A 15,329-nucleotide genomic window follows, 5' to 3' on the forward strand; every position below is an offset into this window, starting at 1 on the left:
ACAGTCTCACAAATGTACCTGCGGGCAGGCAGGCACCTGGCCTTTTCTTGGGGAGACCGTCCCCCAGAGGGTCTGAGCGGGTCAAAGCCACAGTCCCTCAAAAGTGAGGGATTGGGAAACACAGCCCCATCTGAGATAAAACTCAGGAGGAGATGCTGCCAGGCAGCCTGACGGCTTGGTCACTGACAGTGTAGAAGCGGAGAGTGGATGGAAGCCGGAGACAAAGGAGGGGTGCTTGATTGCTGGTCCGGGTGAAAGCACAAACTTCTGATACTAGAGACTGGGTGACGCCATTTTCACCCGTCCCACGCGTACACGCACACGCCTACACGCGCCACAATCCACCCCAGTAAGCTAAGCAGCGCCATCTAGTGGAGAACAGAGACATTACACCAAGCCCCGCCCAACTGGGCCCTGCTCTTGAGGAACACAAGTCTCTCACCTGATTAATTTATGGACTATAAAGTGCTTCATAGTTTGACTTCTAAGGGAAATTAGATATAAATTCAATCATATTTCACTGTTTGCTGCTCCATCTATTCAATTTTCTTTCTTTTCTTATTCTTGAATACAGAAAGAGAAAAAATTTATTTTTATTTTCCGTTTTTATAAAAAAAGATTTTTATTCATTTTTAACTGTATTTTTAACTATTTTGTTAATTTTAAAATTCTATTTTACTTTCATCATTTCATTTTATTCTATCTTACCATAATCATTTTTTCAAATTTTTAAACGTTTCCCTTTTTTTGTCCTTTTTTCCCCTTTCTTTTCTTTCCTTTTTTCTCTATTCTGTAAAGCTCCTTTCAACAACCAGACCAAAACACACCAAGGTTCCAGCATCATTTATTTTATTTTTTTGTGTTGTTTTAAATTTTTATTTTATTTATTTTTTTTACTTTATTAGTTCCTTTTCTTCCTTCAAAATGATGAAATGAAGGAATTAACTCCAAAAGGAAAGAACAGGAAGAAGTGACAGCCAGGGACTCAATCAACACAGATAGAAGCAAGATGTCTGAACCAGAATTTAGAATCATGATATTAAGAATACTAGCTTAAGTTGAAAATAGCATAGAATCCCTTTCTGCAGAGATAAAAGAAGTAAAGTCTTGTCAGGATGAAATTAACAATGCTATAACTGAGCTGCAATCTCAAATATATGCCATGGCAGCAAAGAAGGATGAAGCAGAACAGCAAAACAGTGATATAGAGGACAAACTTATGAAGAATAATAAAGCAGAATTAAAAGAGGTAGACTAAGTCAAAAGAGCATGACGTAAGAATTAGAGAACTCAGTGAACCATTAGAAAGGAATAACATCAACATATGGGTCCCAGAAGATGAACAGAGAGAAAGAGGGATAGAAGGATTTTGTGAGCAAATCATGGTGGAAAACTTTCCTAACCTGGGGAAAGACACAGATATCAAAATCCAGGAAGCACAGAGGACTCCCATCAGATTCAACAAAAACCAACCATCAACAAGGCATATCATAGTCATATTCACAAAATACTCAGGCAAGGAAAGAATCATGAAAGCAGCAAGAGAAAAAAGTCCCTAACCTACAAGAGAAGACAGATCAGGTTCACAGCAAACCTATCCACAGAAATTTGGCAGGCCAGAAAGGAGCAGCAGGATACATTCAATGTGCTGAATCAGAAAAATATGCAGCCAAGAATTCTGTATCCAGCAAGGCTGTCATTCAAAATAAAAGGAGAGATAAAAAGTTTCCCATACAAACAAAAACTAAAGGAGTTCATGACCACTAAATGAGCCCTGAAAGAAATTTTAAGGGGGACTCTCTGAAGGCAGAAAACAAAAACAGAAACAAAACCAAAAACAAACGAACAAACAAAACCAGAAAGACTAAAAGCAACAAAAACTAGAAAGGACCAGAGAATACCACCAGAAAGTCTATAGGCAATATAATGCCAATGAGTTCATATCCTTCAGCACTCACTGGAAATGCTCACTCTAAATGTCAATAGACTAAATGCTCCAATCAAGACATAGGGTAACAGATGGGTAAGAAAACAAAATCCCTCTATATGCTGTTTACAACAGACCCATTTGAGACCTAAAGACACCTTCAGATTGTAAATAAGGGGATGAAGATCCATCTATTATGCTAATGGATGCCAAAAGAAAGCCAGAGTAGCCATACTTATATCGGATAATCTAGATTTTAAAATAAAGACTGTAGCAAGAGATGAAGAAGGGCATTATATCATAATTAAGGGGTCTATTCACCAAAACAATCTAACAATTGTGAATATTTATGCTCCAAATGTAGAACACCCAAATATATAAGTCAGTTAATCATAAACATAAAGAAACTCATTGATAATATTAGCATAACAGTAGGGGATTTCAACACCCCACTTACAGCAACAGAAATATCATCTAAACAGAAACTCAACAAGGAAACAATGGCTTTGAATGACACACTGAACAGGATGGACTTAACAGATATATTCAGAACATTTCATCCTAAAGCAGCAGGATACACATTCTTCTATAGGGTACATGGAACGTTCTCCAGAATAGATCACATACTAGGATACAAATCAGCCCCCAACAAGTACAAAAAAATTGAGATCATATGGTGCATATTTTCAGACCACAATGCTATGAAACTCAAAATCAACCACAAGAAAAAAATTGGATACATAACAAATATTTGGAGACTAAAGAACATCCTACTAAAGAATGAATGGGCTAATCAAGAAGTTAAAGAGGAAGTTAAAAAGTACATGGAAGCCAATGAAAATGATAACACCACATTGCTGCTCTGGGATGCAGCAAAGGCAGTCATAAGAGAGAATTATATAGCAATCCAGGCCTTCCTAAAGAAGGAAGAAAGGTCTCAGATACACACCCTAACCTTACACCTTAAAGAGCTGTAAAAAGTAAAGCAAATAAAACCCAAACTAGCAGAGGACAGGAAATAATAAAGATTAGAGATCAATGAAATTGAATCAAAACAAACAAACAAACAAACAAACAAAAAACAGTACAACAGATCAATAAAACCAGGAGCTGGTTCTTTGAAAGAATTAACAAAATTGATAAACCCCTAGCCAGTTTGATCAAAAAGAAAAAGGGAAGGACCCAAGTAAATAAAATCAAGAACGAAAGAGGAGCGATCACAACCAACACAGCAGAAATACACAGTAATAAGAGAATAATATTATGAGCAATTATACGCCAATGAAATGGGCAATCTGGAAGAAATGGACAAACTCCTAGAAACACATAAACTACTAAAACCAAAACAAAAAGAAATAGAAAATTTGAATAGACCCATAATTGGTAAATAAATATAATTAGTAATCAATAATCTCCCAAAAATCAAGAGTCCAGAGCCAGATGTCTTTCCAAGGGAATTCTACCAAACATTTAAAGAAGAGTTAACATGTATTCTTTTGAAGCTGTTTTTAAAAGTAGAAATGAAAGGAAAACTTCCAAACCATTCTATGAAGCCAGAATTACCTCAATTCCAAAACCAAAGACCCAACTAAAAAGGAGAACTACAGACCGATTTCCCTGATGAACGTGGATGCAAAAATCCTCAACAAGATACTAGCCAACCGGATCCAGTAACACTTAAAAAGAGTTATTTACCACGACCAAGTGGAATTTATACCTGGGATGCAGGGCTGGTTCAATATCCACAAAAACAATCAATGTGATACATTACATCAATAAAAGAAAGGACAAAAAACACATGATCCTCTCAATAGATGCAGAGAAAGCATTTGAAAAAAATACAGCATCCTTTCTTTATAAACACCCTCAAGACAGGAGGGATAGAAGGATAATACCTCAAGATCATAAAAGCCATATATAAAGACCCACCGCTAATATCATCCTCAATGGTGAAAACCTGAGAGCTTTCCCCTGAGGTCAGAAACATGACAGTGATGTACACTCTCAGCACTGTTATTCAATACTTTTGGAAGTCTTAGCCTCATCAATCAGACAACACAAAGGAATAAAAAGCATCCAAATGAGCCGGAAGGAAGTCAAACTTTCACTCTTCGCAGATGACATGATACTTTATATGGAAAACCCAAAAGATTCCACCAAAGAGCTGCTAGAACTGATTCATGAATTCAGCAAAGTCGCAGTATATAAAATCAATACACAGAGATCGGTTTCATTCCTATACACCAATAATGGAGCAACAGAAAGAGAAATCAAGGAATCGATCCCATTTACAATTGCACCCAAAACCATAAAATAAACCTAGGAATACACCTAACCAAAGAGGAGAAAAATCTATACACTGAAAATTATAGAAAGGTTATGAAAGAAATGGAAGGAGACATTAAAAAATGGAAAAAAAATATTCCATGCTCCTGGATTGGAAGAAAAAAATATTTTTAAAATGTCAACACTACCCAAATAAATCTACATATTTAATCCATTCCCTATCAAAATAACACCAGAATTCTTCACAGAGCTACAAAAAACAATCCTAAAATTTGTATGGAACCAGAAAATACCCCAAATAGCCAAAGCAATCCTGAAAAAGAAAACCAATGCTGGAGGCATCACAATCGTGGATTTCAAGATGAATTACTAAGCTGTAATCATCAAGACAGTATGGTACTGGCACAAAAACAGACACTCAGATCGATAGAACAGAATGGAGAACCCAGAAATGGACCCACAAACATATGGCCAACTAATCTTTGACAAAGCAGGAAAGAATATCCAAATGGAATAAAGACAATCTCTTCAGCAAGTGGTGCTGGGAAAACTGGACAGCAACATGCAGAAGAATGAACCTGGACCACTTTCTTACACCACACACAAAAATAAACTCAAAATGGATATAAGACCTAAATGTAAGATAGGAAGGCATGAAAATCCTAGAGGAGAAAGCAGGCAAAAACCTCTTTGACTTCGGCTGTAGCAACTTCTTACTCAACAAGTCTCCAGAGGCAAGGGAACCCAAAGCAAAAATTAACTATTGGGACCTCGTCAAAATAAAAAGCTTCTGCACAACCAAGGAAATAATCAGCTAACCTAAAAGTCAACCAATGGAATGGGAAAAGATATTTCCAAAGACCTATCAGATAAAGGTTTAGTATTGAAAACCTAGAAAGAACTTATCAAACTCAACACCCCAAAAGCAAATAACCCAATGAAGAAATGGGCAAAAGACATGAATAGACACTTCTCCAAACCATACATCCAAATGGCTAACAGACACATGAGAAAATGCTCAACATCAGTCATCATCAGGGAAATACAAATCAAACCACAATGAGATACCACCTCACACCTATCAGAATGGCTAGCATTAACAACTCAGGCAACAACAGATGTTCACGAGGATGAGGAGAAAGAGGATCTCTTGTGCACTGCTGGTGGGCATGCAAACTAGTGTAGCCACTCTGGAAAACAGTATGGAGGTTCCTCAAAAAATTAAAAATAGAACTACCCTATGATCCAGCAACTTCAGTATAGGTATTTATCCAAGGGATACAGGTGTGCTGTTTCGAAGGGACACATGTACCCCAATGTTTATAGTAGTGCTATTGACAATAGTCAAAGTATGAAAAGAGCTCAAATGTCCATCAACGGATGAATGGATAAAGAAGAGGTAAATATATACAATGGAGTATTACTCGGCAATCAGAAGGAATGAAATCTTGCCATTTGCAACTATGTGGATGGAACTGGAGGGTATTTTGCTAAGTGAAATTAGTCAGTCACAGAAAGACAAATAACATATGACTTCACTCACATGAGGACTTTAAGATACAATACAGATGAACCTAAGAAAAGGGAAGCAAAAATAATAGAAAAACACGGAGGGGGACAAAACAGAAGAGACTCTTAAATATGAGAGCAAACAGAGGGTTGCTAGAGGGGTTGTGTGAGGGGGATGGGTTAAATGGGTAAGGGGCATTAAAGTAGACACTTGTTGGGATGAGTACTGGGTATTATACATAGGGGATGAATAACTGGAATATATTCCTGAAATCATTGTTGCACTATATGCTAACTTGGATGTAAATTTTTAAAAAATTTTAAATTTAAAAAAACATAAAATTTTTATTTTTATAATTTAATTTTTGTGTCTGCCCTTCAATCTCATCATATTATCCTAAGAAGAGCCTTTATTGAATTTTACAAGTAATTACAACATTTATTTTATGTAATCACTCAAGAGTGTATTAAAACTGTGGTTGGGGTTATTTTAAGAGCATTTAGTTCTTAAAAAAAAAAAGGAAAGGAAACTCAGGTCTTAGGTCTCTGCAAAGGAAAATATAGACTGACAACCCTAGATAAATATGGGAAGTAAGGGGTAATTGGGGTCATTCAATAATGAGTTAAAAATTTGTGGATCAGCTTTTGGAAAAATTTTGTAGTGTTCATCTCTCTGAATCCTGCTGGAAAAATTGCTCTAACCATGATTCTATACTATTTTCAGAGAAAGGTATTTTCATGCTATTATAAATTTCCACAGAGCTACAAGTTCTGAGACAGAATTACATGTAATGGGCATTATGGGAAAACATACCCTGGCAAGCCAGGATCCCAGTGTAGAATAAAAACAAGTAGAGTTCTTTCAGATTTTGCTATTTCTGGGGTATTTAAACTTGATAATACATAAGAATATCTTAAATTTCCTCGGAAGATTTTAATTCTAGAATGATGTCGAGGTATTATCTAGCAAACCTATGTACAACTTTTAAGATAGAAACATACAAAAATACTCCGAAAAGATAGCAAGTTTTAATTAAAATTAATCTAGACTGCTTGCTTATTTGTCCATATGTTGTCATTGTGCTAACATGTTCCAGCATCTTATCTGGTGATCATTTAAATTATTATGAATAAAATGATGCCCCCTTTCGGTCAGCCAGTGGTCTGTCCCGCCTGGTGATTCTTCATGGTTTCTGGAGTCAAATTTCATACATTTTAGAATAGCTTTCAACTCTCCAAGAGTCCACAACACAAATGCCTCACATTTCCTAACTGCCATAGATATTCAGAGTCACTTTCCTACTTCATTTGTCACACGAAAGTATAATTCTTATATCTTTCTATTTGGCCACAACCCTTAGTTCTCTAGCTACTCCTAAGCAGTCTTTTCCTCTTATTTCTGGAAATTATTTTTCTGCCAAAATGAATTAATCTCCACTTTGTCCCTATTGAACTCAATTGGATTTATATCTTCCCACTTCTCCAATTTGTCAAGATGTTTTGAATTTAAATCTTAAAATAAGAAAGTCAGTCCACCCAAGCAGATGTCATCAGTACAAACACACTTTGTATTGACTCAAGTGATTGATAGAAGAGTGTTTGCTTCATGCCTGGAAGGTGTCAATCTGAATGGTCTTTTCCCCCCAAAGTTAATTCAGAAATACTGCTAACTGCGGTGATTACATTTATTACACAAAGGGAAAAATTTGATGCCAACAGTCTAAGTTTTTAAATTTCTTCAGTACTTTATACATACCATGCTAGACTAAGTAAATTGAGATTAATCAAATCTATTTTGTCAGTCTCACCATTCTAAAGAAAATAAAATTAAATAAAGTTTTGGAAATTTTTACTGATGACGTTTCTCTATTTCTATTTTCAATTAATTAGTGGGGAGAGGGAGTTACTGGAGATTTCCAAATATTTTATGTTACAATATAGAACAAATGAAAAACAGTATTATAAAGTTATCAGTAAAACTTAGGTATCCAATGTATGTTTATCATGCATGAAACAAAATACATTAATATAATCCTAAATATTCTTACATTGGTAATGTCCATAAGAATTTGGATTAGCATATTTAGCTTATTTTCATATCAAAAACTCTGGATATTTTGACATAGAAACACTCATTGGATTCATATCTATTATATGTAAGTTTCAAAATGTATGACTGTTCCCTTTACCTCATAACAGTGAATAATACTACTTTTTCTCCTTCCTTTATCTTCAATTTCATAAAATACACACAAAATCCATTTAGCATATTCTTCAAATCAGAAAAGTGACTTAATATATACGTGTTCTTATATGCTTTTTGATTACTCCTGGATTGATTGGTTTTTTTCATAATAAACAATTTCAGAAGCCAAAAGGAAACTGTAGATGATTCATTTATTATGATCATCTGGATATATACAATGCAGATGAATTTGGAACTTTCTTAAGTGTTTACATCAAAACCTGTAACAATTTAGAAAATCACAGTAGGGAGACCAAAATTATTTACAAAGGGTCATTTATTAAACACTTTTTTTTTTTACAAAATACAAAGATTGTTGTTCTGCATGAATACATCATATATGAAAAAATAATGTTTTTACTGAATCTAATTTGAAGACATTCAGAATTTTATCTTCTACCAACTTGAGGAGTCAATTTTGCTTTGCAACTTGTCCAATACCATCACCAATCAAGGGAAATATTTTTCTTGTTAATTAAATCATACAACAGCTAGCATTTTCAAGAAATAAAATCAGACAAAGTCTGTCATACAAAGCTCTTTCTGCAAGTTAACTGATTTGCCTATGATCCTAATTTTTTTTGTCAAGCTATAAGATAGGAAGAATTGAGGAGCTAGGTAAGTTTTATAATAATGTATTAGCAGCAGTTGATAGAAAATGCAACATAAGATTTGTTTTGTCTGTGGTACAAGAATATGTCCTATCAGACTCTAATGTATTTTTCTCTACTTGAACACAAGTAAGCACGTGCTGATTGTTTCTGGGATGACAAAATGCATAAACAGACAGGAAGCTGGTTCTGGTTGTCATCGTAAGTGCCTATTTTCATCAGCTAATATGAATGCGTTGCTAAACTTAGTGAAGACAGGAAAATGACTTAAGGGTAATATATACAGAGTTAAAATACATTTTTTATCCTCTTAAGAATGATTTCAGGCACTGTGGCTATTCAGGATAAAATGTTTCATGGTTTGTTCTCGATAGCAATTTAAGTGTCAGTGCAAGCAAAAGCAAATACCTGCCCACTGTCATACACATGACCTTGTACATCTGGAATGTTCAAAGCAAGTTCGTCTTCTGCATCTTCACTCTGGAGGCATCTTGAATTAAAAGGTCTCATAGTTTGCTCTTGATAGCAATTTAATTTTCAGTGCAAGCAAAAGCAAACATACCTACTTACTGTCACACACACGACCAACACATCTGGAACAGTCAAAGCAAGTTCACCTCCATCTTCACTGTGGAAGCATCTTTAATAAGTGGCACTTAGTGTAAACCCTCTATAAATCATGAAAACAGACTGGAGATGCCTGAATTTAATAATAATTAAAAATCACTGTCATAGTCATCTCTCTGTGTAAACGATGTTTGAGTAAGGCTTGCCATCACGACATTTCTTTCCTGAGAATGGAGCTGATCCTCTCTGTGTATCATAAGTGTGCATGCTCTGAGCTGTGGTCACTGTCGTGGCTGTCTTCATTTGCTAGAGAGTCCCCTGTTTGCTGGAGGGTGGCTGCACCAATCCCCGAGAGCTCGGAAGGGAGAAGTGTTCCCTTTTTGACATTCACCAGTTCCTTTTCTCGAGCTGCAGCTCCTTGCTGCCCTCCTTTTACTCTCTTCCATTTCATGCGCCTGTTCTGGAACCAGACTTTCACCTTAACAAAGAAAAGGAACAAACAGAAGAAAGAAAAACAAGAAAGAAAATGAAATGGGATTTTCCCCCTCCTTTTCTGTCGTCAATGAAAAAATAACTCCTCAAAGACTTAGACAAGGACACTGTGAAGGACTGAATATGAAAATAAACCAGCACCAAATTTAATCAGATCCCATACTGATGATAGTGATTTAAACTTCCAGAAGATGCACACAAAGTACTCTATTTTGTATTTTATGACATATAGTATTAAAAAATAGATGGGAAAGAATGCTGTCATTTTGGGTTGCTCAAGGGTACTTGGCTTTATAAAGAGTATCTATGAATCTCAGCCAACATTTTAATAGTTTTCTTGGTCGAACATTTTTTCTTCCCAAGTCCTTTGATTTGACATCCAGCTGTCAATTCCTGAACCAATCTGAAACATACTCAGAGAGCTACTGGTGAAGCTACATCTTAAAGGACCATTCTGGGCCACTGCAGCCCGCTACTGCATTCACAAAGCTGCATGCGACCGTACCACCGGTGTGAGTTCATCTTATAAACTATATATCATATTTTGAACTCTCTCTCTCTCTCTCTCTATATATATATATGTATACATACAACTAAATACACGTGTATATTTCACATCAGCTTTGTAGACATAAGTTTTCCTTCTAAAATTTAATTGAATTTGCCTGATACATTAAAGTTTTATATATATATATATATATATATATATATATATATATGTATGGTATATGTACATATATATCATAAAACAAAAAATTAAATAAATATACATTAAATGACCATTTATTTTCAGAACCAGAATAATATTGGCACATTTTATCTTCTTGTTTTAGAGGAACTTTATGTTCCTTTCACATTGCATTTCTTATCATTATGTATTCTTTTTTTTTTTTTTCAACGTTTATTTATTTTTGGGACAGAGAGAGACAGCATGAACGGGGGAGGGGCAGAGAGAGGGAGACACAGAATCGGAAACAGGCTCCAGGCTCCGAGCCATCAGCCCAGAGCCTGACGCGGGGCTTGAACTCACGGACCGCGAGATCATGACCTGGCTGAAGTCGGACGCTTAACCGACTGCGCCACCCAGGCGCCCCTCATTATGTATTCTTGTAAACTGTCCCTTTTACATTTCATTGATCTGTCTACTCCATTCAAAGCCTAAATTTTATGCTTATCATCTCCAATCCTTCAAATAAAACAACCAAACAACACAAAGTATTTTTCACAATATGTGACCTGAAAAAGTACTGTGTAATTTTGCTTGTCTTTTAGGTTTATCCAAATGGAATGTTTCTAACTACATGCTTCTTGATCTATCCATGTTGATTCAAGAGACTGCAGTCATTCATTCTTTATGATTGTATACTATTCCACTGTATGAATATACCAGTTTATCCACTCTTCTGTCCATGGGCACTTGAATTCTTCCCCCCCACCTTTTATACATGATGATACTATAAACATTTTTGCATTTGTGTTCTGAGAAACATATGATCAAACTTCTCTGAGTATATATCCAGGGTTTGTATCAATGGGTCACAGGGTATATGATCATTCAACTTAACATGATAATACAGAAAAACTGTTTTCAAAATTGCATCAATTTATCCACTGCTGCCACATATACACATAGAGTCCAGAGTGTAAAAGTTGTTATTGATCCACATCTATATCAACATTTGGAGTTATCAATTTTTATCCAATATAATGACAATAAATGTTATCTTACCATGTTCCTATTTTGCATTTGCTGATTACTAACGAGTAAAGTATATTTAAAATGATGCTTAAATCTTCTTTTGTGAAATCCCTCTATATGCCATTGGCATTGAAGTCTTCTTAAATTAGTTTTATTCTTTATAGACTTTTAAAATATATTTTGAATGCTAATTTAATGCTTTGTGCTTATATGGCTGCTACTATTTTCTCTCAATTTATAGTCTTTTTCGTTTCCTTAGAGTGTCTTTTGATGCTCAGAAATCCTAACGTTTAAAATACTCAAATTTAGTGGATGGAACTGGAGGGTATTATGCTAAGTGGAATTAGTCAGTCAGAGAAAGACAAATATCATATGACTTCACTCATATGAGGACTTTAAGAGAAAACAGGTGAACATAAGGGAAGGGAAACAAAAATAATATAAAAGCAGGGAGGGGGGACAAAACAGAAGAGACTCATAAATATGGAGAACAAACTGAGGGTTACTGGAGGGGTTGTGGGAGAGGGGGATGAGCTAAATGGGTAAGGGGCACTAAGGAATCTACTCCTGAAATCATTGTTTCACTATATGCTAACTAATTTGGATGTAAATTTAAAAAAATAAAAAAAGAAAATTAAAAAAAGAAATAAATACTCAAATTTGTCAATTGCTATCATTTTTATGTCTTCATTAAGAACCCTCTTTCTGCTGAGGCCATTAAGATATTTTTCTAAGTCGTCTTCTATGACATTTAAGGTTTGCATTTCACATTGAAGTGTTTAACCCATGAAGTATTGATTTTAGTATACAGTGCAAAGACCAAATTTTACTTTATTCTGTATGGATAACAAATTGCCGCAAAACCATTAATTAAATAGTCCACCCTTTTTCTCCTGTGATCGCTATTTCAACTATGTCATAAACCAAGTTTCCATGTATGCTATAGCCTTAATTATTAAATTTCATAATAAGTCTTTATATCTGGTAGAGATAGTTCTGTTTTAGTCTACTTCATGAATGTTTTCAATATTATCCATTTTCATTTAAAAATTTTTTAATGTTTATTTCTTTTTGAGAGAGACAGAGATAGACTGCAAGTGGGGGAGGGGCAGAGAGCGAGGGAGACACAGAATCCAAAGCAGGCTCTAGGCTCTGAGCTGTCAGCACAGAGCCTGATGCGGGGCTCAACCCCACAAACTGTGAATTCATTACTTAAGCTGAAATCAGATGTTTAACGACTGAGCCACCCAGGCACCCCAGTCTCCATTTTCATTTTAGGAACAATATTAATTTCTGTAAATGCACAGTGCTAAAAAGAAGGTGAAGAGTAATATATTAAATTTCCAAAAAAGTGTATTTATTTTAGTGGACTTCAGATCACAATACTCCATAAAAATTGGTACAATTTCCTCAGATGTTTCCACCAAAAAAAAAAAAAAAAAAATTACCTAAGACATTTCTCAACTGCATTTTCATTGGCCTATGAGGCCATAACTGAAATTTTATATCATACATTGCTCATTCTTACTTTAATCCATTAGGGAATTAAAAAAAAAATAAGAAAATGTTGAAAAAGATTAAGAACTCAGAAAAATGAAAGAAGAATGACTAAAAACTAGCTGATGGGGGCACTTGGCTAGCTCAGTTGGTAGAGCATGCAACTCTGATCTTGGGGTTGTAAGTTCGAGTCCCATATTGGGTATAGAGATCACTAAAAAAAAAAAAATGAGTAAACTTTAAAAACAACAACAAAAACTAGCTGATGGATGTTCAGGTGTTATTAGTTAATATCAAAATGATGAGCGGTTACCTTTTATTATATACCTATTTAAGGCTAGACAACTCTACTATAGGTATGGTTTATGTAATATTTCTAATATTCACAATTTTTCCAGATATCTTTAACATTATTCCTATTTTATAGATGAGGAAGTTGAGACGCCGAGGTTAAGTAACTTGTTTAAGATTACACAGAGGGGAAAATGTGGTGCCAGAATTTAAATCTGGGGGTAGTTTGGCTTCAGATTGGACTTTTGTTGTTGTTGTTCCTGCTATATTTCAAACCCCTACTTTTTAAGTAGTTAGAATACAAAAGTAAAGCTTATAAAGTATGTGAACTCCATCCATATGATTACTATCATTCATGTAATTCTCCTACTCGATATAATTAGGTTTGTAAATATGACACTATTTCCTGTACTATAATTTAGGTAATTATACTACTCAATTTAATTACCTTTGCAAGCTTGACATTGCATGTTGCATTAGATCTTTTCCACATGAGTTGGGTTCTACTCCTGGCTTCACTTCTGAGTTTCTGTGTGAATTTGAGAAAATTATACTTCTCTCTGCCCCAATTTTCATATTTGTAATATTGGAATAATGAGCCTTTCAAGATTCTCCATAGGGACATTTTCTCCATGGACAATTCCAGATGGAAGAAACACATCATCATCATTGTCACCAAGAGCTGAAACATTCAGTCAAAATAATCTTGGCAGAAAATGGGAGGAATACGTTTCTTTTAAAATCTACACTTATTTCCTTTTCTGTGAGAAGGGGTACAGTAATTCTATAATAACAGTATAAAACCTGTTATGTGCAATTCTAAATGAGAAAAATGTAAGAATATGGTATTGATTTTAGAGACCGTATAGGCTATTTTGTGTTCTTTTCTATGTTACCATGTGAAATTTTGCCATTTCTTTTTTTTTAAACAGACTAATAAAAGACTTTCATAGTATTCAATGGTAGCTATATATCCATACATAAAGACACATACATGTATATATATATATATATATATATATATATATGTGTGTGTGTGTGAAAGCATTTGATAATTATACAGTAATTATTTACTATTTTCTCTAGAGGTCAGATAACATATTTGATACCAAAACTATATGAAATTAATAACAAGACAAAAACCAGCAACAAATATATCATAGGTACATCCTATAAAAATAGAAAGGAAGAATGCAAAATATCAAAAGTCAGTGTGTCCAGATTTATTTTCCAATATACTATAAGATATTGAGGTGAAATGAAATGAGAGAAAGATTTTTGGGAAAAGTGTATGTTTTTCTACTAGCATCACAGTATTAAGAGCAAATCTAAAAAAGCAATCCTAGATTATAAATCAATATTTCCACTAGAATATTAATACCACGGTTTTGGGCACCTGGGTGGCTCAGTCGGTTAAGCCTCCAACTTTGGCTCAGGTCATGATCTCAGGGTTTGTGGGTTCGAGCCCCGCATCAGGCTCTGTGCTGACAGCTCAGGGCCTGGAGCCTGTTTTGGATTCTGTGTCTCCTTCTCTCTCTGCCCCTCCCCACTTGTGCTCGCTCTCTCTCTCTCTCTCTCTCTGCCTCTCCAAAAATAAAATAAATGTGGAAAAAAAATTTTAAAAACCACAGTTTCAAAAATAAGTAAACAATAGTTTAATTTAGTATCACTTTATAATCCAGCTTCATTGGTTGAATTGAAAAAAAATAGCTTTTGTTTTTTTTTGTAAGTTAGCTAAAGCATAATCATTCAAATGCTTGACACTTCATTAATTTTTTTTAAATGTTCATTTACTTATTTTGAAGAAAAGAACATGAGCATGGGAGAGGGGCAGAGAGAAAGAGAGACAGAGAATCCCAAGTAGGCTACACACTGTCAGTCCAGAGCCCCATATGGGGCTCAAACTCATGAACTGTGAGATCATGACCTGAGCTGAAATCAAGAGTGAGACGCTTAACCAACTGGGCAACCCAGGTACCCCCTGACATTTCATTTTTAGAGACAAATATACTATTTATTTTAATTAAAGCTTACACATGTGTTTCATATAATAATCTGCATTTATAAACTAGACAAAGTAAAGCTAATCTCCCATTTCCTTGGTGACTTTCAAGCTCCATTTATCTATTCATTCATATACTTGATAGTACTGAATGTTAGCAACAGCTAATGTTTTAGATAAAAACTGGGTGGGGTTAGAGTGAG

The 15,329-nt window shown here is 34.9% G+C and overlaps 1 protein-coding gene across 1 annotated transcript in view; it reads right to left on the reverse strand.

Annotated features, from left to right (window-relative positions):
- Window positions 1–8,102: 8,102 nt before the first annotated feature.
- MEOX2 (mesenchyme homeobox 2) overlaps window positions 8,103–15,329 on the reverse strand; it is a 66,297-nt gene continuing 59,070 nt past the window's right edge. Inside the window, exon 3 of the mRNA XM_043589015.1 lies at window positions 8,103–9,623. Coding sequence (XP_043444950.1) covers window positions 9,399–9,623 — 225 coding nt within the window. The 3' untranslated portion in view covers window positions 8,103–9,398. The remainder of the gene's footprint in view (window positions 9,624–15,329) is intronic.

The sequence above is a fragment of the Prionailurus bengalensis genome, chromosome A2, assembly GCF_016509475.1.
Source record: "Prionailurus bengalensis isolate Pbe53 chromosome A2, Fcat_Pben_1.1_paternal_pri, whole genome shotgun sequence".
Lineage (NCBI taxonomy): Eukaryota > Metazoa > Chordata > Mammalia > Carnivora > Felidae > Prionailurus > Prionailurus bengalensis.